General features: G+C 35.3%; 2 protein-coding genes across 14 annotated transcripts in view; one reads left to right on the top strand and one right to left on the bottom strand.

The window, feature by feature from the left end:
* Positions 1-26,477, top strand: part of LOC119071619 (venom metalloproteinase 3) — an 86,149-nt gene that overhangs the window by 38,331 nt on the left and 21,341 nt on the right. For all 10 annotated transcript variants that reach the window (XM_037176564.1, XM_037176559.1, XM_037176568.1 and 7 more), the window contains exons 5-8: positions 257-352; positions 6,037-6,169; positions 8,126-8,322; positions 20,205-20,309. In XM_037176564.1, coding sequence (XP_037032459.1) covers positions 257-352; positions 6,037-6,169; positions 8,126-8,322; positions 20,205-20,309 — 531 coding nt within the window. The remainder of the gene's footprint in view (positions 1-256; positions 353-6,036; positions 6,170-8,125; positions 8,323-20,204; positions 20,310-26,477) is intronic.
* LOC119071620 (kinesin-related protein 13-like) lies at positions 8,672-18,837 on the bottom strand. 4 transcript variants are annotated; one of them, XM_037176570.1, is made up of 11 exons: positions 18,649-18,836; positions 11,449-11,496; positions 11,245-11,367; positions 10,991-11,096; positions 10,700-10,931; positions 10,332-10,636; positions 10,202-10,270; positions 9,613-10,141; positions 9,503-9,557; positions 9,242-9,437; positions 8,672-8,823 (listed from the first exon to the last, which is right to left on the bottom strand). In XM_037176570.1, the coding sequence occupies exons 1-11, from the start codon at positions 18,740-18,742 to the stop codon at positions 8,805-8,807; spliced, it is 1,776 nt and encodes a 591-aa protein (XP_037032465.1). In that variant the 5' UTR covers positions 18,743-18,836; the 3' UTR covers positions 8,672-8,804. The 4 variants fall into 4 exon arrangements, with proteins under 4 accessions (XP_037032465.1, XP_037032467.1, XP_037032468.1 ...); XM_037176572.1 differs by lacking the exons at positions 8,672-8,823; positions 9,242-9,437; positions 9,503-9,557; ... (5 more) ...; positions 11,245-11,367; positions 11,449-11,496 and adding exons at positions 12,628-12,716; positions 12,824-13,019; positions 13,090-13,136; ... (4 more) ...; positions 14,535-14,637; positions 14,766-14,888 and having other exon boundaries at positions 18,601-18,837; XM_037176573.1 differs by lacking the exons at positions 8,672-8,823; positions 9,242-9,437; positions 9,503-9,557; ... (6 more) ...; positions 11,449-11,496; positions 18,649-18,836 and adding exons at positions 12,628-12,716; positions 12,824-13,019; positions 13,090-13,136; ... (5 more) ...; positions 14,766-14,888; positions 14,960-15,169.

A 26,477-nucleotide genomic window follows, 5' to 3' on the forward strand; every position in this document is an offset into this window, starting at 1 on the left:
ATTGCAGTTTGTATGAGGTGCTAAGGTCACTCTTCACGACTATTAAATTAGCGCTCTAAAAGGTAGACTATTAATCTGAACAAACTGCTGTGATGTGGAATATCTCTCACTTTCTCTGTGAGCATCTCAATAAATTTTTTAGTGAAAACTTTTCATTTTATTACATTAGCCCATTAAATAGCAACCGATCAACGGCCACCAAATTTGATTTTTATTTTTATTCTAAAGAAAAAAAAATTCATCTTTCTCATTGCAGGACTCCAGCGAACATATAGGTGATATATTTCAGGATCAATCCAATATGGCTGCGATACTAATGAGAAGACAATTGGAAAATGGTGATTTGTTAATGGTGAGTAATGCATTTATTTGTAAACCGCAGGCTGTCGAATTATTCACACAAAAATGTATCCAATTATTCGAAAATGCAGATTTTTTTTTACTCGTGCTACAAGCGTTGTTTTCCAAGCCGGATTAGCAATCAATGTGACTTTTTAACATGTAAAATGATAAATCTCTGTCTGCATTTTGGTTGCATAATTAAGCATTTCAAATGGGCAAAGTCGTGCAACATTTAGACAAAAAATAATTCTGATCTCAAGAAAATATAAAATCCTACAAGCGAAAAAACATCGACTTACATTTGCGCGGTATTCAAATCAAATAGAAATTTTCTAGAGCAACAAACATTTTTCGCTTAAAAACCAAATGTTATGCGAATTCAAGACACGTGTGCAATGCATCATTAAAGTAAATCTTGCTTACAAGTACAACAACATGTATATAGGTATAATGTACCTAATGACTAAATCGTTGTCGGGTATGTTATTAAGCTGTGGCAATAGTAATGGAATCGGCGCGTTTGAGTGTCTGTCCATTTGCATATCATAGAGTGTGCTCCGAAAGTGTGTTTTTTTTATTGGTAAACGGTGCTTTTAGCTCTCCATCTCCGTACACATGAATCAGTTAGTTACAGATATTCAGTGTAACAATCCAAATAAGCTGTGGCATAAGTTTTATGTTATCTAATTCGAATGAAGGTAATAAATTGATCAACCAACATCCAGTCCAGCTTAACTAATATTTAAAATAATTGACAGCATTTTTCTGTTCGTCTGAATCGGTTAAACGACATAGCAGAACGATTCATGTCACACAGATCATTGCATTAGAGATTTTTCCATAAGTCATGCAGCAAACATATTACTTCATGATTTATTCAATTTATATCGTGTATGCCTTACCTTACCTGCACGGTAGGTGCTGCGAAGATGCATCAAATGCCATCGAAACATTTTGCAAGCAAGGTGTAGCATCTTTGCATTTATGACATATTGTGACATTATCCAATATGCAGTTCTTCTTCGCTATATGTATGTGATGTATTATGTTGTATTGTCGATGCACTTTTTATCGCCCGTAGAAAGTTAGGAATAGAAATGCCACAATGATGCAGGTAGCACTCTCTTTTGTGCTAAATGTAATGTATCAAACCCAAAAAATACGTCGAACTACTCGTTCACATGGCTCAGATTTTAATTACCAATACTTGCAGGCTCAGTATCCACTTCTAAGTCAGCTACGCCCCCAATCTATATATAAGGAAATTTTTAATGTTTAATAAAGAATCAGAGGTAAATGCAGAAAAGACGAAGATTCACTAAGTCCATCGAACTGTTACTGATTTTCACAACTCCCCGAGCACTTGTTTCGTCAGCTAATGATAGGCTAAACAAATTATTGGATTATTGAATGCAGACTGCAGAGTGTTCTTCTAAAGTTTATTGGAGACCAATATGCAGCAACATTTCTTTGTTTTTATCGTCACGAAACATCTTAAACTTTACCATGACAAGTGTCTTTTCATTTTCAGTTTCGGACAACAGTCCTCCTACTATCAACTTTTGTTTCCAAAATATCTCTTACAACTTACCAGCGAAAGCTTCTAAATTCCATTACCATGACCATATTCATTCAACAGCAACAAAAGCTTTTTAGCTGTTAAAAGTGTCAGTAATTGATCATTGCAAACCTACAATTTATATTTCCATATTTCTGCATTTATCAAATAATAATAAAAACAGACACAACATGCGTAGCCAGACAAAGATCGTGATCATGAACACTGAAAAAAGTGTATCATATCGCCGGCTGTTTTATAATTCCAACAATTGTAATACAATGCGTAAGTCCTACCTATATAACTGTGCAACTATAATACCTCATTACATTAGTACGGCAACATTGTGTGTGTGTTTACACGAACAGAATTACATGTATGGACTTTCTCTACTCTATCCGCTCATTTCTAGGTAAAAATTTATAAAAAACAAAATCAACGACTCAGCACAACAATATATATAGGTGTACGTACGTGTAATAATCACGAAATAAAGCCAAAACTTTTCCTTTCAATGTTGTGATGAACTTCCATTTCAGTCTCGTAAGGTAACAAACATATATGAAGACTTAGGCACGATTGTTGTATATGGCTTTAGTAGCACACATCATCTCTCTTCGCAATGCAACAAAAAAGTAGATTTTTTTTCTCGTCATGAAAAAAACAACCTTATGTGACGTTGCGAAGAGATAAATGTCTAATGGGAGAACATAGATTGTTGTTGCGGTATAAAGTGTAAAATGGTCTTAATCAGCTGGTTGTGATGTAATAATAATATTATTTCTTCAGAGGTATCGAATGAAAGAGGTCTCTGTAAGAAGTAAGACGCTATAAGACAAAAAAAAAACAATCCAAACATAATACTACGAGTACCGCAGGTAACATGCGAGAGTTTTTGAGTTTATAAATACCTTGCGGCTAGGTTATATGTCAGATGTAGTAATAAATGACTCTTAATGACATGATAATTCCCTTGACTGAAAGTCAGGGTCTTATGAAAGAAAATACCCTTAAATGTCCGTAACGCTAAGTTCACTATGATATTTTGAAAATGTTCTACATTGGCAAAAAACGTTAAATACAGAAAACGTCCGTACACTTGTTCCCTCGATAACTCGAGTAATTCTTTACCGATTTGCAAAATTTTGGTTTTAATCGACGGAGAATGAAAATCATGAGGTTAAGTTCGTAGATGGGCAATATTGGGATAATGAGATGGGAGTAATTCTCAAGAGAATTTTATTCCTTGTTACCGCGATAACTTCCCTAATTCTTATCAGATTTTCAAATTTTTTGTGTTATTCGACGAAGATTGAAATTCTTGAGGTTGAGTTTGCAGATGGAGAATGTTAGAACAACAAGATGGGAGAAATTCTACACAGACGCTTTTCCTTGTGGACTCGATAGCTCGAGTAATTCTTTACCGATTTGCAAAATTTTGGTTTTAATCGACAGAGAATGAAAATCATGAGGTTAAGTTCGTAGATGGGCAATATTGGAGTAATGAGATGGGAGTAATTCTCAAGAGATTTTTTTACTTGTTACCGCGACAACTTCCATAATTCTTATCCGATTTTCAAAGATTTTGTCTTAATCGACAAAGATTGAAAATCTTGAGGCTGAGTTTGCAGATGGATAATGTTCGAACAACGAGATGGGAGAAATTCTACACAGACGCTTTCTCTTGTTACCGCGCGATAACTTGAGTAATTTTTACCCGATTTTCAAATTTTTTGTTTTAATTGACAGATAATGATATTGGAGTAGTGAGTTTGGAGTAATTGTAAACATAACTTGTTTACCACGACATTTTTGCAACGGATTTCCAGAAAAATTTCTTATTTGACGAGTAGTGAATTTCTGGATTTCTGGTCTAACAATTAAGAAGTACTTCCCAAAAGAGTTTTTGCTTGCTTGAGAAACCGATAGCTCGAGTAATTCTCAGAGGCTTCAAAAATCAATTTCGACCAGTAGCGTAATTCATGTGGTTAAACTCGAACATTGGAATTTAATTGGACTAGTAATCTGGGATATACGACAATTTTTGCGTGAAATCCGTATTCTTAAAAGAATTTTTTCGTTCCTAAAATGTTTGAACGAGTGTGAACTTTGTGGCCAGAGCGAAGCGAGGGCCGTAATTCACACGAGTTATATTTTTTCAAGAGGTAGGCAGGAAATACGCCAAATTATACTCAGACGCTTTTCCTTGTTATCGTGATCACTTAAGTAATTTTTACCCGATTTTAAGTTCGTAGATGGATAATATTGGAGTAGTGAGGTTGGAGTATAATTGTAAACACAACTTGTTACCGCGACATTTTTGCAACGGATTTCCAGAAAAAAAAATTGTTCGACGAGTAAGTGAATCTGGATTTCTGGTCGAACAATCTAGAAGTCTAGAACAATCTTGCTTGCTTGATAACACGATAACTCGTGTAATTCTCAGAGGCTTCGAAAATCGCAGATTTGAAAATATTAAGTGTTTTCGACCAGTATCGTAATTCATGTGGTTAAATTCGAACATTGGACTTTATTGGACTATATGCGACAATTTTTGCGTGAAATCGCGTTCTTAAAAGAAATTTTTTCGTTCCTAAAGTGTTTGCACGAGTGTGAATTTTGCCAGAGTGAAGCGAGGGCCGCAATTCACATGAGTTTTTTTTTAAAGAGGTAGGCAAGAAATGCGCCACCTGTTCAGCGCTTTTAGTAGACTATATAGGAGACTCATATTAGGAGTAAGACATCGCTCGCTGGACCTTCAACTCATAGCTCTTTTTGTTTCTTCAGGAAATTAAATAAATATGAGTAAAATGAAGCATGTGATGACTGCTGTTTTCTGAATAAAAGAGACATCACCTTTTCATGTGACTTTAAATTTGTGATCTCAAAAACACCACCTCATTTAAAAATGGTTAGAAAACTAAGGCTGGAATTATAGAAAAAAAAGCCAGTCAAGGGACCTGACCCACCCAAGAGGTGGGGCCTAGTAATTTTCAAGTAATTAATTTCTTGTATTGATTGAATCGTTTGATTTGTTGAAAAGATATTAACAATAAATTGGTTTTTAAGCACTCCATGCGGAAGAGTTTTTCTAGCGTAATTTACACACTCACTCCCCGTATTACATACGGCGCGGCGGTTTTTTTTTTTTTTTGAAAAGAGGGAAGTTGACACACTTATTACAATGTTAGAATGATAAATACAAATTTGTCTAATTATCGACACAATTCAATTGAATTTCGTCATGTTATTGAACCCAGCAAAAATATTGAGAGTCTATTCACTTGCCGCTTCGAATTACAGTAATAATGACTTCAGCATTCAGCATTGACATAAATCTGATATAGTACTACCGTGTTAAGTGTTATATCCATTTTTGTACAGTTGTGTTAACCATTTAACGGCAATAGAATCCAAGAAAGCATATACAACCTTCCTTCAATGTCTATTGAAATGACAAGCTTTCGTTTTCATTTATCTTCTAAAAAAAAATTATACCAAGAAGAGGTGCATAGTTTAACGGGTTACAATTAGTGTACTAACATGTCCAAGGTTCCATGCTTCAATGATAGCAGACAAAGTTCGTGTAAATTGTGGGATGGACGAAACGAATTAAATTGAGACAAAATTAAATCAGAATTTTTTTTAAAGAAATTAGAATGTTGACCTTTGTTAAATCAAAACTGGAAAATTTCTTTAAAAATAAAAGAACAATGCAACATCACCAGAAAAATATTAAATTAATGACACGTATAGATTGTGTTACAAGAACAACAACTCTAAACAAAAAGTATTAAAATATTCTCCGTAATAAGACCACACCACATAATATTCCTGAAGGTTGCGTTTTATCTATGATTTTTCGTGTTTCCATGCAGACAGACCTTCCATTGTTTTTGAAAACGAAGAAAAAAAATTATTTCTTCAATAATACAAAAGAAAATGTTATTTATATTCGGTTTATATATCGTGTGATTGTAATAATATTCAACATGCGAAATGTTATGACAATGCCCACAATGCCTACATTTTATTTACGTTAAGATGTGTGAATATTTTCAACAAGTTTCAAACTGCAATTGTTTAATCGACCAAAATTGTTGTTAAAACATTATTTTTTTCATTCTCTTTATTAGGAAGGAAGTATAGGCCATGATTTAGTTATTCGACCAGTGCCAACAGAACTAACGAAACATTTGGAGGATTCATCGACGCATCACATTGTTTTCAAGCGGAATTCGGATGCAGTGGATCAGAATAGTGATTTTGGTAAGTTTTTGAAAGTTCTAGATGCTTAAGTTGGACTAGACATTCATTCGAATTAATTCTATCTCAATATCAAGAAACAAGTGGGTGATTATGGTTAACTAGTCGCAGTTTCTACTTATACGTCTGACACGTATAAAGTGAGGTAAGGAAGCTATACACCAGACACGTATGTGTACTTGCACACGACAGGTATTTCCATACATAGTCATTGTTGTATAGTATGATGACTAACGTAAGAAACATGTCACTCGAGACGTATTTATAACAATGCGTGCCGTACGTTAGCACGCATACGTGTCTGGTGTATAACTTCCTTACCACACTTTATACGTGTCAGGCGTATAGATCTTTTTTCTCAGTGCAGTACTCAAGATTTTTTTTTATAAATTTAGTTTTTAATGTTGGTATAATACCACTGCGAGCCTCAAAAGACAAGTAGTTCAGTAGCCATGGAAGCCCGTGTCCATGAAAGGTGCACGGGATGTCTTGGGTGATTTAGATAGCTCTTGGTACCCTGAAAAAGAAAAGTTCGGGTGCCAAGCTGAAATCCTGTCAGTTTTCGGGAAAAGGAGGGGGGAAGTCGAGTGCACTTTTTCAGTTTTTGACCATTTTTGAACACTCTGAACAAAATATTCGTATTTGTATGGATGATATCGATAGAGAATTAAATTTCCTAAACCCTAGAAGTTTTTTCACATTTTTTGTACAGCATAGGGTGGTCCAAAAATGTGGTCAAAGTGTAGAAAATTTTTTGAAACATCTAATTTTTCACTGTTTTTATCATATTTCAGATTGAAACAATGATTCTATGTTTAGATAATGTTCTACAATATTGTTGCCCGGAAAATTCTCTATTCATATCCAATATTTCGAATACCTATAGGCACCAAAAGGTTACAAGGTGGTTCTGAACAATTTTTAACTAAATTTGTCGCAGAAATGTTGAAGAATGACGTTGGAATTATAATTTTTTAATGATTTGTTAAGTGTAGCAGGAAGTTCAGCGTATTTAAGAAAGAAGTTTTCACGAGGAAATTTTTTAGAAAAATGCCAGGTTCCTATCAGTCCGGCTATTATTTTGATATATATTGACATTAAGAAGTAAGCAAAATTCCCAGTTAATATTCACTCACTCGTCAAATTATCGAACATCTAACAATTAGAAATATGGCTTCAAGCATTTGGAATGTTTGAAAGACAGAAGAAGATGACGAAATGTGAGCATGTTATTAGAAAAATTGTGATTGCTACTCCTGAGAACTTAGTCCGAGGGTTAGTCTATAACAAAATGAGATTAGTAGTGTCATTCTTGAATCTTTAAGCATTTAACGCAACTAATAGGGTAATCTATCGGTGACTCTGCGTAGCCCGCTATTTCTTGTTTGAAAATGAATGTTTTCTTTTGACAACGTCACAACTATTCAAATAAGCATTATGTTGAGTAGGTTTAGATATGCTCAAGTCGACGAAACAACGATGTTTTAAAAACAATGCTGCCATATTGTTCGTATTCCCAAAAAATTTGTCTCAATCGAAAACATTATTTTGTTTTACAATGACCTGACAAGACCTTCAAATTTCTTCCCGTCGTCATAGCGCACAATGACTTGTTTTTTGTTTTCAGTACACCGTCGGATAATAAACTAGCAATTTTAAGTTGACAAAAATAACATCTATTTCATGCATGAGATGATCTGAAAACAAAATGTTATGAAAAAAACAACAAAAAATTGGTATTCAAATCAGTGAAAAATACAAAATTTCACACTGTCTGAATATACTTCCTTGTAACGATTATTATACATCGATAGCCGCTCCATGTTTAAAATTATCGAGTTTTTTCTTCTTCTTTACATTTTAATCTTAATCTAAATGCATTCCAATCCGATACAAAGTTTTTGTTTTTTAATTTTTTTTTTTCTTGTAACCGCACTGAATGTTAATGTTCTTCCACAGCATACATGGAACCAGACCGTCTACTAAAGAGATATCGTCGAAAGCGATCGACAACTGAATTTAATATTACCACCAGCGACAGTGGACTACGTGCACTACGGAGGTCATCGAGGGCAGTGCCACACATTATTTATCCAGAAATTTTGGTCATTGTTGATTACGACGGTTATCGATTGCACGGAGGTGATAATGTTCAGGTAAAATAAAAATGATGTTGAGTTGATTGCATTTTGGCATATTTCATTCGTAAAATGTCTACGGTTCTGAATTCGTAATGAGTGTGTGTCGGGCATAGTGTGATTGGTTTAAAATTATAATTTCATTTGTGAGATCAAAAATAAATTTAGAAGGTACGGGAAGGTAAATTATCCGTCGTCAGGTACATCCAGTGACTTTCGAGATTTTTTTGATTATTTTTATGACACTAGACCAACTCTAAAGTAATAGTTATCTCTACATTTTAAGCTTTCCGACTCCACTTCGACCAAATTTTATCGATGTCTCGATGGTTCTCCATCTATAAAAGCAAAGTCAAATTTTAATTCGATTTTTCTTTGGTCGAAATTTATTTATTTCATCGAATGTCAACCAACATTATACCAAAAAAAAATGTTTTCTCTGACACGTAAAAAATTTGGAAGACTTTTTAGCCAATACCATCCAGCTGATCTTTGTTGATTCAATTGTCGAGTTCCAGCCTGTTGAAAAATTTTGATGGCGTTAAAAATGGAACCGTAAAACAATTTAGATACATTCTTTTTGCTAATTCTTCTGTGGACTCGCGAAGTGTTTTCCTCTCAAAATCTTCCTAACATCTATAGCAATCAAAGAGGTAACATTTATGCCTCACAATGACTTTAACAGTATCGAAATGGTGCTGTGGATTAGACATTGAAAGAGTGATCGTTGAATCATCGCAGTTCCAATAAATTCAAAACTTGACCACATTTATTAGACATCTCCTACTTTTTCTATTACTAGTTTCCAGTAAAGAGATAGACTGATTATAACCAGACACTGATAGACTGATTATAACCAGACATAGACTGAAAAAAATGAATTCACCTCGCTCTGCTACCAGATATCAACAAAATTCAATGCAAATTGCACGCTTACCGTTCCTTGATCATGTCTACGGCCTTAGTAACTGCGCACGAGTTACCATTGACTGTAACATTTCTGACGGGCTCTCCATTCCGTTCGGAAAATTTTATCGATGCACCAGTAACATTACGTATGTTATTCACTATAGACCCACCACGTCCCATTAAACGTCCAACTAAAGCATTTCGTACGGTAATTGTACACGTTTCTGTAGAATTTAATTGTTCTGATTAACAATTAAAATGTCTGACAATATGTGATTGCGACGCCCACCTGACTTGTCACGGTTGCGGACTCTAGTATAACCAGTGGATGGTGATGGATCCACCTGCAAAGAGTCACTAAGATCAAAGAAAAGATGGTTTCAATTTTCTATTTCTCACATCAGCTTTATCGCAATTCAATTCACATTTCTGCGTTTTGCTGGTTTCCGACCAATCACTCTCTGAACTCTCTCTATTCTTTCGTTTCGTTCCTGTTGCGATTTCATTGTGAAGGTGATGTTTATCCACGGATTTAGCGCTTTCTCTCATCAAATTTGAGGTTCCATTCTTGCGAAGGACTACAGACTCACTCGGTTTGTGGGTATATACCGAAGTTCCGTTATTTAATTCGTCCAATTTCGCCAGCAATTGTTCGTTCGAGTCAGTCAGATGCTCAATTTTGAGTTCCAGTCCGCTTTGGATTCGCTGTTGCTCCGACAGGGCGTGCTCTAATTTTAGATAAGCAAATTCAGCGCTTTTCATTTGCTCTCCAAACCATTTTTTCCTCACTGCAGCAGCTGCCCTTTCTTCCTCGAGATCATGGCGTAGGAGTAAATTTTCCACTTTCAGGTTCGCAATTTGTTTGAGTGGATTATCGAGATGAATTAATTGGCTATAGTTAGCTTCGTTAGCTGACGCTGGAGAGAAGCTAGTAAAATTGAAAATATTAAAAATTGAAACCTTTAATCCGGAATCGGTTTGAAACTACCTTGTTCGGACGTTGTACATTTCATTACGCATTGGCAACGTTCGGATATTTTTGGCTTGGATAATAAATCTTGAAAAAACGATTCGTTAAATCGAACGAGCATATCAAAAGGACGCACTCAATGACTCACCTCAACGTGGAAATAGTCTCCTCGACATCATCTGGTCTTATGCTACAAATAATCGCCGTATTCGATTTGCCAGTCAGCGGTTCACGAAGCAACGCCGTCAAGACGGAGTTGTTGAAATTGATGTTCTTCTCGCCTTTATTCAGTCCTTCGATCACAACGTTAAACCAATACAAACTCTTGTTGCTCACGGATTCCATGGTATCTGATAAGGGAACTTCAGTCATCAGTTCACCACCAGCTACATGAACAAATCTCAAACAGCTGATTTGTACGTTGCCATTCGTTTTGTCTTCGGACTCGATTGTCTAAGGAAGAAGAAAATGTTTTAAAGCCATGACCGTAATGTCCGAACATCCCGCCAAACTTACAATTCGAAAAATTGAATGTGATAGACTCGACAATTTGCTGCCATCATCCTTTGCTGATTTTCGTTTAAAGCTTCCGTTGAACGCAATCTCCGCAGCTTTTTCAAAATTTTCGACAACAATCTCATCGTTCGATAACATAAAGTCAAATTTCTTATTTTGATCGATCCAAACCGGTTTGCGATCGTTCAGCAGGTCGCAGATCTGTTCCTTGTAAATTTCAATGTAGCCAAATCTGGAAGAGATTGTCATTTCAACATTTTTCACCGAACCAAATTGAACGAGAAATTGCACCTGATCGTGTGATGAGGAGATCCGCCAATCTTTATAAATAATTGCTCAATTGTAGCCAGAAGAATACCAGGATCCATATTTGTCCCAAGCATTGTGTAGTTTTTCCCTTGAAAAGGATTTGTAATGGGAAAAAGTCAGCAAATGTACGAACAATGGGACGAGTACGATTAATGAGACACAATATTTGTAGGGTGTGTGAATAGAAATGTCTCTACTCTACAAGCGATTGACTTGCGTAGGATTGTAAAACTTACCTGCTGATGACGAACCGTAGGTGATTATTGCACCATTAAACCCAATCAAACATGACTCGAAGATGGGCTTCACAATCGATAAGTACATTTCATAATTGGGGGATTTCGTGCCAAATACGTGATCTGTTTTCGAATTGAGAAATTGGTCTTGTTTCCGTTAAACAACTCACGCGTCCAATCAAAAAATTGATTTTTTTTTCATACCGAATGTAAATTTACACGGATGCGCGATGTTCATGCATTGCAGCGAGTGTTTATCGGTCACTTTCCATTGCTCTTCTTTTTTCGATTTTGGGTCACGTTGACTCAGTGGATGGATTTTAACATAAACTTTTATGTTCGACATTTTTGTGAAAATTTCAGGAATTGAATGAAGAAAACAACTGCCATTTTAGGCGTCAATTCGATCGCTGTGTGTAGTTGCGTACTTATTTAGGGATCGTGTCGGATATGAATTGGATCGTGTCGTTTTACGGAAGATGGCGCTTTTATGTGTTTCAAAAATTGTTTGTTTTGGACTTGGCAGAGGGAGAGTGAAGAATGACTGAATTTTAGCTGAACGAATGATGTGCACTACGGTATAAACTTGATATTCATAGATAAGTTGTTGTCACGATGGTTTTTAAACATTTTTCTAACGAAAGAAGTTTTCTGCGATTTCGAAATTCAATCGGGGTTCAAATTACGTCCACTTCATGAATACTTTAGCAGGACTATGTGAATACTCAACACTTCAAAGAAATTCTGTAAAAGTTGAATTCAATTTGTTTAATTTTCTACCGGTTCCATTGAGACAAATCATAATCTTGTGTGATTTGAAATACTATTTTCAATATTTGTCTCGTACAAGTGCAACGATGTACAGTGTAAATAATAGCCTGACAACGCCTTTCCCGTTGATTCCATTGCCCTTAAGGAAAAAAGTCTTTCTTCAGAAAATCTGAAGATCGTTCATGCATTATTCTGACTTAGAACTTGAAATTTATTCGCAACATTTATGGCACATCTTGACTCCAACGTAGACTGTTCGTTTTTTCATTGAGACTATGTAAGTACTTATGATAAGAACCAAATTTTGGTTTTAAAATCAAATGAGAATTGAGAATCAACACTTACTCTTCAAAAGTTCAATATACTCTCTCTAGTGCAGTACTTTCAATTGGACACATTTTATGGTCTTACCTATCACAAGTTATGTACTGCACAATGTGTACATTCACTACCGTTAGATCTGGAAATATTCAACATTCAACACTCGCAAAAGATGTTGTGAGTAACTGTCGAAAATGTGTTGCCAATAAGGCCGCTATCGAAATTTACCTTTGGTCCGCAAATCAGTCCAAAATTATTTTTTGACGCAATTTTATTCATTGTTACTAACAAAAAAATATTGAACGAAAAGAAAAAGAAAAAAATTTACACAATGACCCAAGTCCGGTTGATACTCTTCTATTCAGTCGTCGTATTTGAGCCTGTTGGGAAGATGAAATGTTGTGGCTTTAGAAATAGAATTTCTGTCATTAAACTTCCACGCTAAAGCGAATCTCCTATATTAAGGATAAACCAGTTTTCAACTTACATTTGCTGGATCATATCCACGGCCATGCACACTGATCTCGTGTTACCATTAATTGTAACCATTCTGGCTGAATCTCTGCTGTATCGTGAAACAGATATTCTGGCACCAGTTGCACGTATCAACGATTTCATTTTGACACCTCCAACACCAATTACACATCCAATCCGATAATTTGGTACGGCCACTGTACGTGTTTCTACAAAAATAAGATTTTGATTAAGCCTGGCTTAATGTCCAGAAAAAAGTAATTTAATAGCATCACTCACCCGTCTCGTCACTCATGAGTGGTCTAATCAGCTCAGTGTTCGGCTTCGACTGAAAAGATTGATCAAGTAACGCACCGAAAATCTGTTTTCATTTTTCCGTTTCTTACATCAGCCTTTCGGTATGGCCCTTCATATTTACGTGCTCTACCATTGTTTGTCCACTCACTCGCCAAATCATCAATCTGTCGTTTGGGACATGCTTTGGCGACGGTGTCGAGTTGGTGCTTCTCGTGTTTCTCCAAGTTCTCAGCGCAGCTTCTAGTCAACGTTGAGTTTTCATTTTGCGAAGGAGTCAGCGACTCGGATGCATTACGAAACGAATGGGCAGAACTGTCCTGCTGTAGCCCTTCCAGTTTGCCCGTAAGATATTCATTCGAGTCAGTCAACATTTTGATTTTTGTGTTCAGACGGTTTTGGATGCGTTCCAGTGATTTCTTCTCTTCGATTTGTGCAAGCTCCAGCTTTTGTCGAGAAAGTTCAGCACCTTTCATCTGCTCTTCAAACCATGTCGTTTTGGCTGCAAACGCCGCTTTGACATCCTCCAGTTCTTTGCGTAAGAGCAAATTTTCGATTTTTGTATTTGCAATTTCTATCAGTTGATGTTCCACATGAGTCAAATTGGTACTGACGGGTGTGGAGCATCTGCAGAGGCACATTATAATTGAAATAAAACAGACTCGAATACAAAAGCAGTCAGTTTTAAAGTACCTTGCTGGGACATTGCTCATTTCATTGCATATAGGCAATGTTCGGACATTTTTCGCTCGGCTAACAAATCTTGAAACGAGGGTTCGTTAAATCGTGAGATTGATTCAAAAGTAATTTAATGACTCACTTTAGCGTGGAAATTGTCTCCTCGACAACATCTGGTCGTATGTTGCAAATAATTGCCGTATTCGATGTGCCAGTTAGCGATTCACGAAGCAACGTAGTCAAGACTGAATTGTTGAAATTGATGTTCTTCTCGCCTTTGTGCAGTCCATTGACCACAACGTTGAACCAATACAAACTTTTGGTGCTCTCGTCATCCAAAGAATCTGATAGAGGAACTTCAGTCATCGGATCACATCCAGCTACATGAACAAATATCAAATGGCTGATTAGCATTTTGCCTTTTGTTTTGTCTTCCGATTCAATGGTCTGAGGGAAAAAAACGTATTCGTAGATTGAGTTGATAAGATCCTCGCTACACTTACAATCCGCAAAATGGAATGTGATGTACTGGACAATTTACGAACGTTACGCAACATCTCCACGGCTTTTTCGAAATTTTCGACAACAATCTCATCGTTCGATAACATAAAGTCAAAATTGTGTTTATCGATCCAAGCCGGCTTTCGATCGTTTAACAGGTCGTAGATCTTCTCTTTGTAAATCTCAACGTAGCCAAATCTGAAAAAGGTCAATTCATCATTGTTCACGTTGATTAAGACGTTGTATCCCACCGAATTGTTCGACGAAAAAATCCACCCGTTTTGAATAAACGCTCAATTGTAATCAATACGATGCCGGGATCCATGTCAGTACCAAGCATGGTATAGTTTTTGCCTGAAAATCATTTTTTCAAGAATTCGTTAATGAAACTCGCATAAAGATGTTGATCATCACCCTGTGCCGATTTGTTTATTTATGTGCCGAATAAGAGTGTCTAAAACGATATCGAAAACCTAGCATACCTGCGGATGCCTGCCCATACGTTATTATCGTACCATTGAAACCCATCAAACATGACTCGACTACGGGTCTCACAATCAACAAGTACACTTCGTAATTGAGACTCTTCGTACCGAATATGTGATCTATTTTGGAGTGTGCAAGGAACGATTGTTTTGGTTATTTTTTACAGATTTAAAGACATTTCTTTTTGTACCAAATGTGAATTCACAAGGATGAAAGACGTTCACACATTGTAGCGATTTTTTATCGGCCACTTTCCATTGCTCTTCTTTTTTGAGTTTAACATCACGTTCGCTCAGCGGACGTATTTTAACACAAACTTTTATGTTCGACATTTTTATCAGTTTGGAGTTTGAATGAAGAAACAACTGCCATTTCAGACGTCTAGATAATGATGATGATAATAATGATTGTCTTTGACATAGGTCGTGTCGTCTCTCGGGAGATGTCGCTTTTACGCTTCAAAGATTTAATGCTTCAGATCTATTTGAAGGATATTTTACCTTTACCCAACGCACTTCAAGCGCTATTATTGACAGCTGCCAAATAAAGAGTACTATTTTGTATGAAATTTTATCCCCACTCTTTTAACCGTGTAACATTTTGTATGGAGCACTGTCAAGTTTCAGTACCCTATTTAGAGTACCACTTTTGCTTGAAGTGCATTGATTTAACGCGTCCATTGGGATATATGATGAAAATTTCATCTGAGGGGCTCACAAATTTGAAAATCTTCTGTCTATTGAAAAATCACCTTTAAATATTTTTGAAAATTAGAAAATCCTTTCAAGAGAAAATTCGAGGAAAATTCTAAAAAAATCCTTAGAAAACTAAAAAAAATCGTTGGAACACCAAAAAGAAAACTATAATTTGATGGAAATCCAGCGAAAACTATAAGGAAATTCCTCGGAAAATCGTTGAACATCCTTAGAGAATTTTTTTTCTGAAAATCTCTTGTCAAAGACCAATTAATATCCGCCACTCGATTTCATGTTGTTTGATTTGAATCACCATTCCTCTTTTTTGTCCCTTAAATAAATGTGCAATGTTCATAGCGGCTAAACATTTGTGTTTAGTTCAAGCTCATGACTTATTATATTCAGTGCCGCCACCAGGCTTATTGCTAGTGCCATAAGTAGCATTGAACATCACACAACTGTTGTAAACTCGCTCCAGCGAGACTCGTTCATTCTTATAAATTTTAGAGGTACTACTAGAAAATGAGTTGCTAATAAGGAGCTACCGAGACTTTGTCTTAGTTGTCGTCAGATCTCCATGTAACTCCTCATCTGGAGAGGCGAAGTCACAATTCAATTTTTTTTTAAATCAATTTTATTGATTGTTTCGTACAAAATTATTGGACAAAGGAAATTTTTTATTACAGTCCGATCAATGCATTCATCTTAGTGTTGAACCTGTTGAGATGATGAAATTGTCATGGGGTTAAAAGTAAGATTGATGCAACGGTTTTGAGGATCCTTTTGTAATCAGTCATCTTTCTTGAGCCTGAAAATGAAATGTTCATAGCGTTGAAAACAGAATTTGTGAAACAGTTTTGGAAATGTTCAATCTGTTGTTGGCAACGATAAATTGTCCAAAAAAAGCTTTGATAGGCTTGCTACCCGATATTATGGATCGTCAATTAGTCGTTTTCTAAATCAATACACTTACATTTGCTGGATCATGCTCACGGCCTTACCAACCGAACACTTATCACCATTAATTGTGATAATTCTGTCTGAATCTCCGCTCCGTTTTGAAATGGATATTCTGGCACCAGTTGCGATAATCAACGATCTCAAAAGTACACCTTTAGTACCAATTACACGTCCAATGAGACTGTTTGGTACGGTCGTTGTGTGAGATTCTGCAAAAAGAATAAGAAAATTTGATTGAGCCATTTCATTGATGCTTCGCTGGCTAGAGGCTAGCAATAGTCACCCACCCGTTTCGTCAATCAAAAGTGGTCTAAGCCGGTCAGTGGGCGGCTTCACCACCTGAAAAGGTTGATCAAGTATCAATCGTAAGGAAAATCTGTTTTCAATTCGCATTTCTTACATCAGTCTTTTTGCAATGCAATTTCTGCGCTTTAGTATTTTTGGTCCACTCATTCGCCAAACGTTCAATCTTTCGTTTGATTCCCGCTTGGGCACCTGTCTCAATTGGTTGTGAGAATCCAACGTTTCGACTGAACGTTGAGTTTCCATTTTGCGAAAGAGTTGGCGACTCGCTCAGATTACGTAACGAATCTCCGGCAGAGTGATGTAAGGGTTCCGATTTAACCGGACTGTATCCGTTCGAATAAATCAAATTTTGGATTTTTGATTTTAGGCCGCTTTTGATTCGTTCGAAGGACGTTTTCACTTCGATTTGTTCATGCTCCATCTTTTGCTGAGCGAATTCAGCATTTTTCATCTGCTCTTCGAACCATATCGTTCGGGCTGCAAATGTTGCTTTGACCTCCTCCAGTTCTTTGCGTAAGAGCAAATTTTCGACTTTTAACTCAGCAATTTCTTTGAGTTGATTGTCCACATGAGTCATTTTGATATTGGTAGGTGTGGAGCACCTAAGAAGACGAATTGCCAATTTTGAAATGAAACCTGAATCCGATAGCAGCTAATTTTAAAGTATACCTTGGTGGGACATTGTGCATTTCATTGCGCATTGGCAATGTTCGGACATTTCTCGCTCGGCTAACAAATCTTCAAAAAAAATGACCTAAGTAGAACTAATGATTCAAAAGGAATTGCATAGCTTACAACAATGTTGATGCAGTCTCCGTGACCTCATCCGCTCTTATGTTGCAAATAATTGCCGTATTCGATGTGCCAGTCAGCGATTCACGAAGCAACGCCGTCAAGATGGAGTTGTTGAAATTGATGTTCTTCTCGCCTTTGTCCAATTCATTGATCACAACGTTCAACCAATACAAACTTTTAGTGGTCTCGTCTTCCAAAGAATCTGATATGGGAATTTTAGTCATCGGCTCACATCCAGCTACATGAACAAATGTCAAATGGCGGACTAACATTTTGCCTTTCGTTTTGTCTTCCGATTCAATGGTCTGAACGAAAAAAATGTGTTGGAAGATTGAGTTGATGAGAGAGTGCTGAACGAAAAATATCATCGCTACACTTACAATCCGGAAAATGGAATGTGATATGCTGGACAGTTTGCTGTCATCCTCTGTTGCCGATTTTCGTTTGTAGCTGCCATTTAGCAAAATCTCCACTGCTCTTTCAAAACTTTCGACGACAATCTCTTCGTTCGATAACGTAATGTCGTTCTGATCGATCAAAATTTGCTTACGATCATTTAAGAGGTCGTAAATCTTTTCCTTGTAAATTTCAATGTAGCCGAATCTGAAAGCGACAGTCATTTCAACATTGATTTATGAACAGTTTGATTGAGAAGGTAAAATCCCACCGAATTGTGCGATAAAAGAATCCACCCGTTTTGAATAAACGCTCAATTGTAATAAGTATTACGCCGGGATCCATGTCAGTCCCGAGCATGGTAAAGGTTTTACCTGAAAAATGTTTTTTTTTTGTTTAATGAAATTCGGTTAAAGTTGGTCGTCATTGACGGCATGTTGAGCCGAATTAGAGTAAACGTTTCAACAACATTTAAACCTAACTCACCAGCGGATGTCGGTCCATACGTGAGTATCGTACCATTAAAACCCATCAAACACGAATCAACGATGGGTTTCACAAACGACAAGTACACTTCATAATTGAGACACTTCGTACCGAAAATGTGATCTATTTTGGAGTGTGTGCAAGGAACGATTTTTTGGTTATTTTTCAAAGATTCGAGGAATTTTTTTTATACCAAATGTGAATTCACAAGGATGCAAAACGTTCACACATTGTAGCGATTTGTTATCGGCCACTTTCCATTGCTCTTCTTTTTTGAGTTTAACATCACGTTCGCTCAGCGGACGTATTTTAACACAAACTTTTATGTTCGACATTTTTGATTTAAAGTTTGTTTTCACAAAAAATGTGTCAAGTCAAGAATCAACTCGTGCTTGGCTTTTGAGTGTGTGTGGTGTGTATGCGTTTGGGCCGTTTGGGCATATATCAGAGATTATGACATCTCACGGAAGATGGCGCTTCTAATAGGTCTGTTTCATACAAAAGTTCACCTACTGTGATGATTGTATGAAAAATCATCAGACGTGGTGTGTTCCCGCGTATTCAATAAAATGGCGGTCTGCGTGACCTCTCCAAAGTTTACAGCCTTGATCGAAATGTCAATCGTTATCCACACACAACATAACCAAACAAAATGTGGACGAAATGTATGGAAAAGTGTTGCGGCTTGTTCCAAGGCCATATGAATTGTCAAATTTCATCCACAGAACTATAACCTTAGTATTATTTCTGTGTGAATCGCGTAGGCGACGTTGCTCGATTTGTATGAAATATCACGTAAGCGACGTTGCTGTGGATGAAATTGTCGTTGTTCGGGTTGTCAAAGTTCGTGTTTACAGTTACTTGTAACAAACCTATGGCTATGTGGATGACGTTTGAAAGTAAACTACACTTTGCATCTGCTTTTGGCACAGATCTCTATTGATTTATTTCTTCAAGAAATTATCATTTTCTCATAGAGTTATATTTACTCCAGAGGTGTTTCTATGATTTCTGTTTATAAAATGAGCAAATAGTAAAAAATTCTTTGATTTTCTTATCAATAGTCCAAAAATATTTATTTCCTTCTTTTTCAACTCTAGTAGAAACAAAAATTGTTAAAGCTTTAGAAGGGTTAGCACTGTTACTTCTTTTGATCTGATCATTTTTCAAGAAATTTAAGAAATCATGTACTTCATTTATTTAGCATTTAGCTATAAAAGATTTTGTCCACTGAACATCGCTTATTTATGGAAGAACTCAGGCTGTCATTTTGTTCTGGATGGCTGATCTACCACTACTGTGAATTGATTTATCAGCGTAGACTCAACCCTACCTTACTAATAATGTAACCAATTTCTCGTTAGAGTTGTTGTCGTTTTTCAATGTTAAAAATTCCTCCATCTGATCAGAAGTTCTGGTCGTTCCATGTACTGGAAAAGAACACACCACAGCCATCGTCAGGCATGACATAACGAAAGAACCGTTTTATTTTCTTAATTCGAATTCGATTAAAGGCATTGCATGATATTATAACCGCAAAAACAGTAATATCGATGCAAGACGAATAATTTTAAGATTTATTGACAATAAGAGGTGTAGATATGCCTGCAAACATCGCAAATAAATTGGATGCATGAAGTCATTTGTGGCCTGGCTTGATATAAGGAAAAAAGTCTAAATTAAATGTAATTACATTTCACCTTTATCTGATGCATCTGTAATTTTGTTTGAAGGTTGTTCACCTTCGTGTTCGAGAAGCAATATTTTGATTTTGATTTTTTCTTCTTCTTTTTTCAGGTGAAACGATATTTTGTATCATTTTGGAATGGTGTTGATTTGCGATACAGACTTCTGAAAGGACCACGAATTCGCATTAGCATTGCTGGTATTATCATATCTAGAGTGAGTACACAATTATTTCGTTAATTTTAATTGGGTGTGAGTGTGAATGGTTTTGATTTGGTATAAAAATGTTAAATTTATCGTTATCTTGCAAATGAAGTAATTTAGCGAGTCAAGAAAAGTGAATTAAAAACTCAGCCAAAACCGTTGTAAAAATTGGTTTTATCAGAATTGTTCCGCTATTTGATTGGTAATAAATCGTGCATCGAACAGTTCAGTGTTCAGAGTTGAGTGCCAGTTGTTACTTTCAACTACTGGCCGTTTTGCTACTTATTAACCAGTCAAGTTCTTGAAGTACTTATAAGTGAGATTTCTGCTGCGAAATGAAATTCTAATCATGGATTAGATTCAAAGCAGTGGCACAGACGTCGCTAGTTAGATACTAGTCAGGCCCAAAAGAGGCTTAAGTGCTAGGACTCACCCTGCCCACTCTGATCCAATCCAAGATAATATTTTTTGTTAATTTTACAAGCCCTGTCTCCTAAGTAATCCTCTTCATGTTGCGTAAGCCTGAAGCTCGAACTGGGACTGTCTTGACTCACGATTTCTCTTTCTTAAAACACTCAATTTTAAATCTACCCGAATAGAATTAAGAACAATGGAGAATTTCATTGATAAGTGAATGTCAATCGTTTATTCTCTAGCTACGTTCACAAAAAAATTCATTCTGAAATAGATAACAGGTGTACCTCCTCGGTCGTCTGTACTTCATATATACACTAAAATCGCTTAAAGCATTCATTCATATCAAAAATACCGCCGTACAACTCTTTGCGGACGAAGAAAAAAAAAGTTTGTTTGATGAATTTCCTCGGAAATGCCTTATAGACATTTTAATCAATTAATCGATTGATAGAAACCTTGATCAACAACTTTATTAATAATTTGCATAATTTGTTAAAAAATAAATTAAAATTTTCAACTCTCCGTTTCGTATGGAAATCATTTTTTTTCTTCAGAAAATAAATAAATCCCAGCCACAGCATGTAATTATCCAATTGTGAGACAAGAACGCGTTGTGTGAGTAGTTTGGCAAAATAATTATAATAAAAAGAAAATTTACATTCCCATTGAATGTACGTATTATCTATTAAAAGCACTAAATAACACTTTTCTTTCTTGTAATATACGTTTAAAAAGTGGCGTTGAATTGGTTGAATTACAATGAATTAACGTGAAGTCTTTTTTTTTCATCAGAAGCTCGAATTAAAATATAGTTTTTTTAATCGCTGGTTCATTAACATTAATAGAGGAATAAATCTAAATGCCAAGTGTATTCAATGTTACGCCAATGAACATCAACCATCGACCACAGAATCGAGATTTTCTTTCACAAAAATCTTGTTTCTCGGACAAATTATTTTTCTTAGAATTATCACTCGTTGTTTCATTGAACCTCTTAGACACAGCAAGCGTGTCGTGTTCTGAATCAGGACTTATTATTGGACAATTCTGACAGAATTCCGTAAAAATTATGAAATTTCTTTCGGAAATTTTCGGAACTTTTCCCGAATTGTTCGGAATTTTTCAAATTTTTAGAATTTAGATTCCCAAAAAGTCTTGGTTCTGAACACTAAATCTGTTGCCTCTTTTCTTAAAAGTACTTTAAACTTAATCTTTTACTTCATCGGTTGAACGAATACTATTTGATGTTGGACTAACTAATTATGCATATTCATTGTCAAGCTCTATTATGATTAACAGAAATTCGAACTGCATTCAACCATTACCCTCCAGAATTTATTACTTTTTGCAAATTGCAGTTTGCATGACAGTTGTCATTTATCAAATTGTCCGACAGAAATGATTTCCTTATTTTGATCTACACCAAATTTATGAATTAAGTAAATTCGTTACATAATTGACTTTTAAACACCTTTACGATTTTTTAAATGGCTAAATGGCGCTTAATTACTAGATTTTAATTTAGTGAAATACATGACGACTGACGACAGTCTATAAATTCGTACTTAAAAGTACAAGTTTTCCGTTCGACACATTACAGCGAAGTTTTATTGCATGCTAATAAAATCCGTGCCATAAAATAAAATTATTTTACTTTTCAGTTTAAAACATAAATTTATCAATAAAAGGACCACGTGTTTGTGCACACAATTTTTGCTGAATGCGAAGGAAACCAGTTCGATTAAGATGTATATAAATAATCAGTGGAATACGGAAATGTGAGATTTATTTTCGAGATAAGGCAGTCGAAATGTTAATAAAATACGAAAGTTAAGAACAGAAATCAAAACTTATGTTTTGTGTAAGCGTGTCAATACTCCCGAATGATTTGCAAAAAAAGTTGTTCATTCTAACAAGGACTACAATACCTTTCCATGACTTTCACTCATACAACAACACATTCCACTAACGACCAGGAATTAGAATGATTACGAGATTATGTCTGAGATTACCGTCTCTCAAGCCAACAATAATTAACACTTAAAGGAGAACCCTTACAATTGAGAAAGCATTTTTCCAGAATTATTATCAACCTCCAGACGCACAGCACACAGTCAAGAACACCTAAAAGTGACGCCGTGTTACAAACCTCTTATTTATTTGATTCCATACATTCATATCTTGTGCCCTGTGACTTATCCATATGTTAATGTGTGGAACAGAGTGACCAATAAAAATAGGAGGATGAGTAACACGGCGGCATTGTAGGTGTTTCAAATAATGTCATTTATGAACTATTTTCTGGGCATACCTGTTCATATTACCTGCTTTTCTACAGTTCTGCCAATTAGCCGTTTTTACGCCCACGCTTTTTTTTCGATATTTATCGATTCGAGCTAAAACAACTATTTTGTCATAAGCACATAAAGCCAGGTTATGGTCGCATATATCGCACAGATGTAAGCGGATATAACCTGGCCAGGCCATGAGATAAGATATTTTCAGAAAAACTTCCAAATTATTCTTCGACTAATTTTGGTGCTTCCAATCAGCATTTTTCCAATCAGAATCTTTTACTTCTTGTATTCAAAATATCGTGACCAATATACAACGATTGAGATATTTTACAGAATTCTAGTCACTTCCGAAATGAAATAACCTTGAAGACTTCTATTCTGTAAGTCAATAATGCATGTTACCGAACATTTTCTTCTATGAATGATAAATGCTCCCTTTGCTACTGCAGATTAATGAACAGTTATAATAATAAGGCATTCATTAGTGCTGATAAAAAGCGAGTATAAAACGGGTTTGATTCTCTCACACACATTTCACTTTAAACGTTCCAATCAACGATAAAAAAAAAGTTTAACAAAAAATTAAGCGATCGAGAAAATACACTCTGTCATGGCAATCCATAATTTCCATTATATAATTTCACATTGGTGTACAGGTACATCCAAACTCGATAACATTAATCAACAAAATTACTACACTTAATGCTTATTCAGCAGAATAACTACAGAGACCGCATGTCATGCCCACATATGGAAATTGTATGCATGTGTATTTATTGGAGTTTATATTTTCAAAGTGCTCATTCCTACAGCATATACATTGGTATACAATCTATAGATATGTCGGTTACATAACATATTGACGAGAGGAAAAAAAATTATATTGAAAATGAAACTAATCACGTCGCTAGTCACGTAACATATATATACCATTTGTATACATAGTTCTATAAATTTAATGGAGTAAAATGTAAAATTTCATTTCGATTTCATTCAAAACATTAAACCAATTTTATTTAATGGCTCCTAAAACGAAAGACACAGTCAAACCTTCCAGCAACAATGAATGCGAGATATTAATTTAATTTAAATCGAGAAACAATAACAAAACTTGTTAAAAAGATCATAAATATTATTGTGCCTCTTCTACAGTTTGAATGGATACTATAAACATAGACTTGAATGTCGTCATAACTACATTGGCATTATAATCTGGATGTACTATCATCTACCTGCTGTGTGTAACCATCTTAAATATAGTAATGTTTTCAACAAAACACACCGTAGAAATAAAATATCAGAAGTAAGTTTCCTCTGCACTGAACCATGCAATAGTTTCGCGTTTTTTTTTCCTACTTTTACTTTCGAAACCGGAAACAGAACAAGTTACATTTTGTAATGCAAGAAGTTTATGGTTATTTTTCTTAACGTTTTTTCTTCTTCTGTGACTTCTTCTACGATTGTTATGCAATCGTTTCAGATTATTATTATTTGCACACTTATGTGGGTGATCGTATATGACATGGTTGGATTCAATTCAGCGGACTGATTTTTTTTTGCAGGCTCACGTGTCGGTAGAGCAATTTCTTTTTCTTTCTTTAATTTCATCGCATCGTTTCATGTCCCATTACGCATTATCCACGTAGGCCATAAAGGGTGGACAAAATTTGTAATTAGAAAAACGTTTGCAGAAATATCCATCTTTTAATCTATAACGGGAAAACAGATGACTTGCCGCTTCTCAAAGGTTAATAAATGAGATAATATTTAATAGATAGAATAATGAAATTTGTTTCTTCTATGAACTATAGTTATAACCGAATTTGTGTATAAGTTTGTTTAACTTGTTTCACCGGCTGGTTCACTGGCATAATCACACTATTCACAATATAAACACAAATTCGGTTGACATTATCTGTAACATTTTATAAACGGCAAGAGTATCGCAACATAAAGGGTCAATCTACTACTTCGTTTTTAGTATCTCATAATCTTGTACTTCTTTGGTTTTACTTCAAATTTTTATATATCTACGTTTATGTTTCTTGTTGGCGCCGTTGTCAGATGATAACATGATGATTGCGAATTGGATTTTTTTGATTCTAACAGAACTTCCACAGCCTAGTAAAATCTGCAAAATTTACCTAAAATACTCAAACCTATATTGTATGGCGTCAAATTGCAATCGATAAAACCACAAAATAATTTATGACAAAACGTGATACCAATTTCCACATTTTTCGCATTAATTTTAATTTCTGTAATAATGTAATTGAGGGTGTCACACTGGGTAATCAGTTTGAATTTAATGGATTTTCCACATCACAGTGAAAGGACACGAACTATGTTGATGATGAAATGTTGTGCAATGGAATCGATGTGGTTTTTTGAGCACAAGATCTTTAGTTTTGTACACAAATGAGTGATGTGTTTGTGTGATCCAATTTCATGATTATTGCAGAAAATTAAATATTTTTAAATGCAAAGTAAAAAAATAAAAATTATTTTAAGCTGCGTAATGTCGTGATCATAATAAAATATCTGAAATATTGGCTAAAAATTTCATGTTAAACCATTTATCAATATCAAATTTTTTGATGCTTATAAATGGTTGTACGTGAACCGTTAATGGGAAATTGTGATCTTACAATGGCCTCGTCTTGTCTCTGTGCATTTCGAAATTATGTCGTTCTGAGTAACGGCTAAGTCAATCGAAGTCAATCATTTCATCAAAAAAAAATATATTTTGATTTCTAAATGGTTTGAATAATGCAACCGAATCGTCTCTTTATTGAAATCGGTCTGCATTCAACTTTTAATTTTGGGAATTTACCGAAAAAAAATGAATTGTACAACAGCTCGTTCATGGTCATTTGTGGTAATTTGAAGAAGAAAAAAATGTTTTTTATTATAGATTTTGAGCCTATAGCTTGACGGGCTATTTAACTCTTACAACGCAACGTTCCAAATGACTGTGTCTGACATCGCCATCTATTCAATTTGTTCGTAAATATTTCTCCACTATCATTTTGTAGACGAACTGAAATTCCAACGAAATGCAAAACTAATTGCAAATAATTCTCAAACCAATAATTTACACAAATTATTTATTTCACACGGTCTAAACGGATGAACATTTGATATTTACAGTCTCGGTGTGTTGCTTTTTTTATCACTCTCTTGTGCATACACTACACACCATCGGCCATGGATGATCGTGTTAAAACATGATGAGCTTTAATTATTGTAAAAAAACAAAAATTCAATTTTGAAACATTTAAACGAAAACGAGGAGTCTTATAAATCTTTCCATTAAGTAGGTTGATATCATAAATAAAGCTGTGTGTATAAATACGTACATCTCGACTCTACACACTCAATGCAAGTAACGTAACCGTTTTTTAAGTGAAAGGGAATATTGCAATTTTTTATTCCAAAGAAAATAACGTCTAAACACCACAACACT

This window comes from Bradysia coprophila (genome assembly GCF_014529535.1).
Source record: "Bradysia coprophila strain Holo2 chromosome IV unlocalized genomic scaffold, BU_Bcop_v1 contig_5, whole genome shotgun sequence".
NCBI lineage: Eukaryota > Metazoa > Arthropoda > Insecta > Diptera > Sciaridae > Bradysia > Bradysia coprophila.

Coding starts and splice junctions, on each gene's coding strand:
- LOC119071620 (XM_037176570.1), bottom strand. CDS start 18,742: ATGTCGAACATAAAAGTTTGTGTTAAAATACGTCCGCTGAGCGAACGT. Junction 11,368..11,448: donor TCCGTGTAAATTTACATTCG/GTATGAAAAAAA, acceptor ATTCGAAAACAG/ATCACGTATTTGGCACGAAA. Junction 10,637..10,699: donor CACATTCAATTTTTCGAATT/GTAAGTTTGGCG, acceptor CTTCTTCCTTAG/ACAATCGAGTCCGAAGACAA.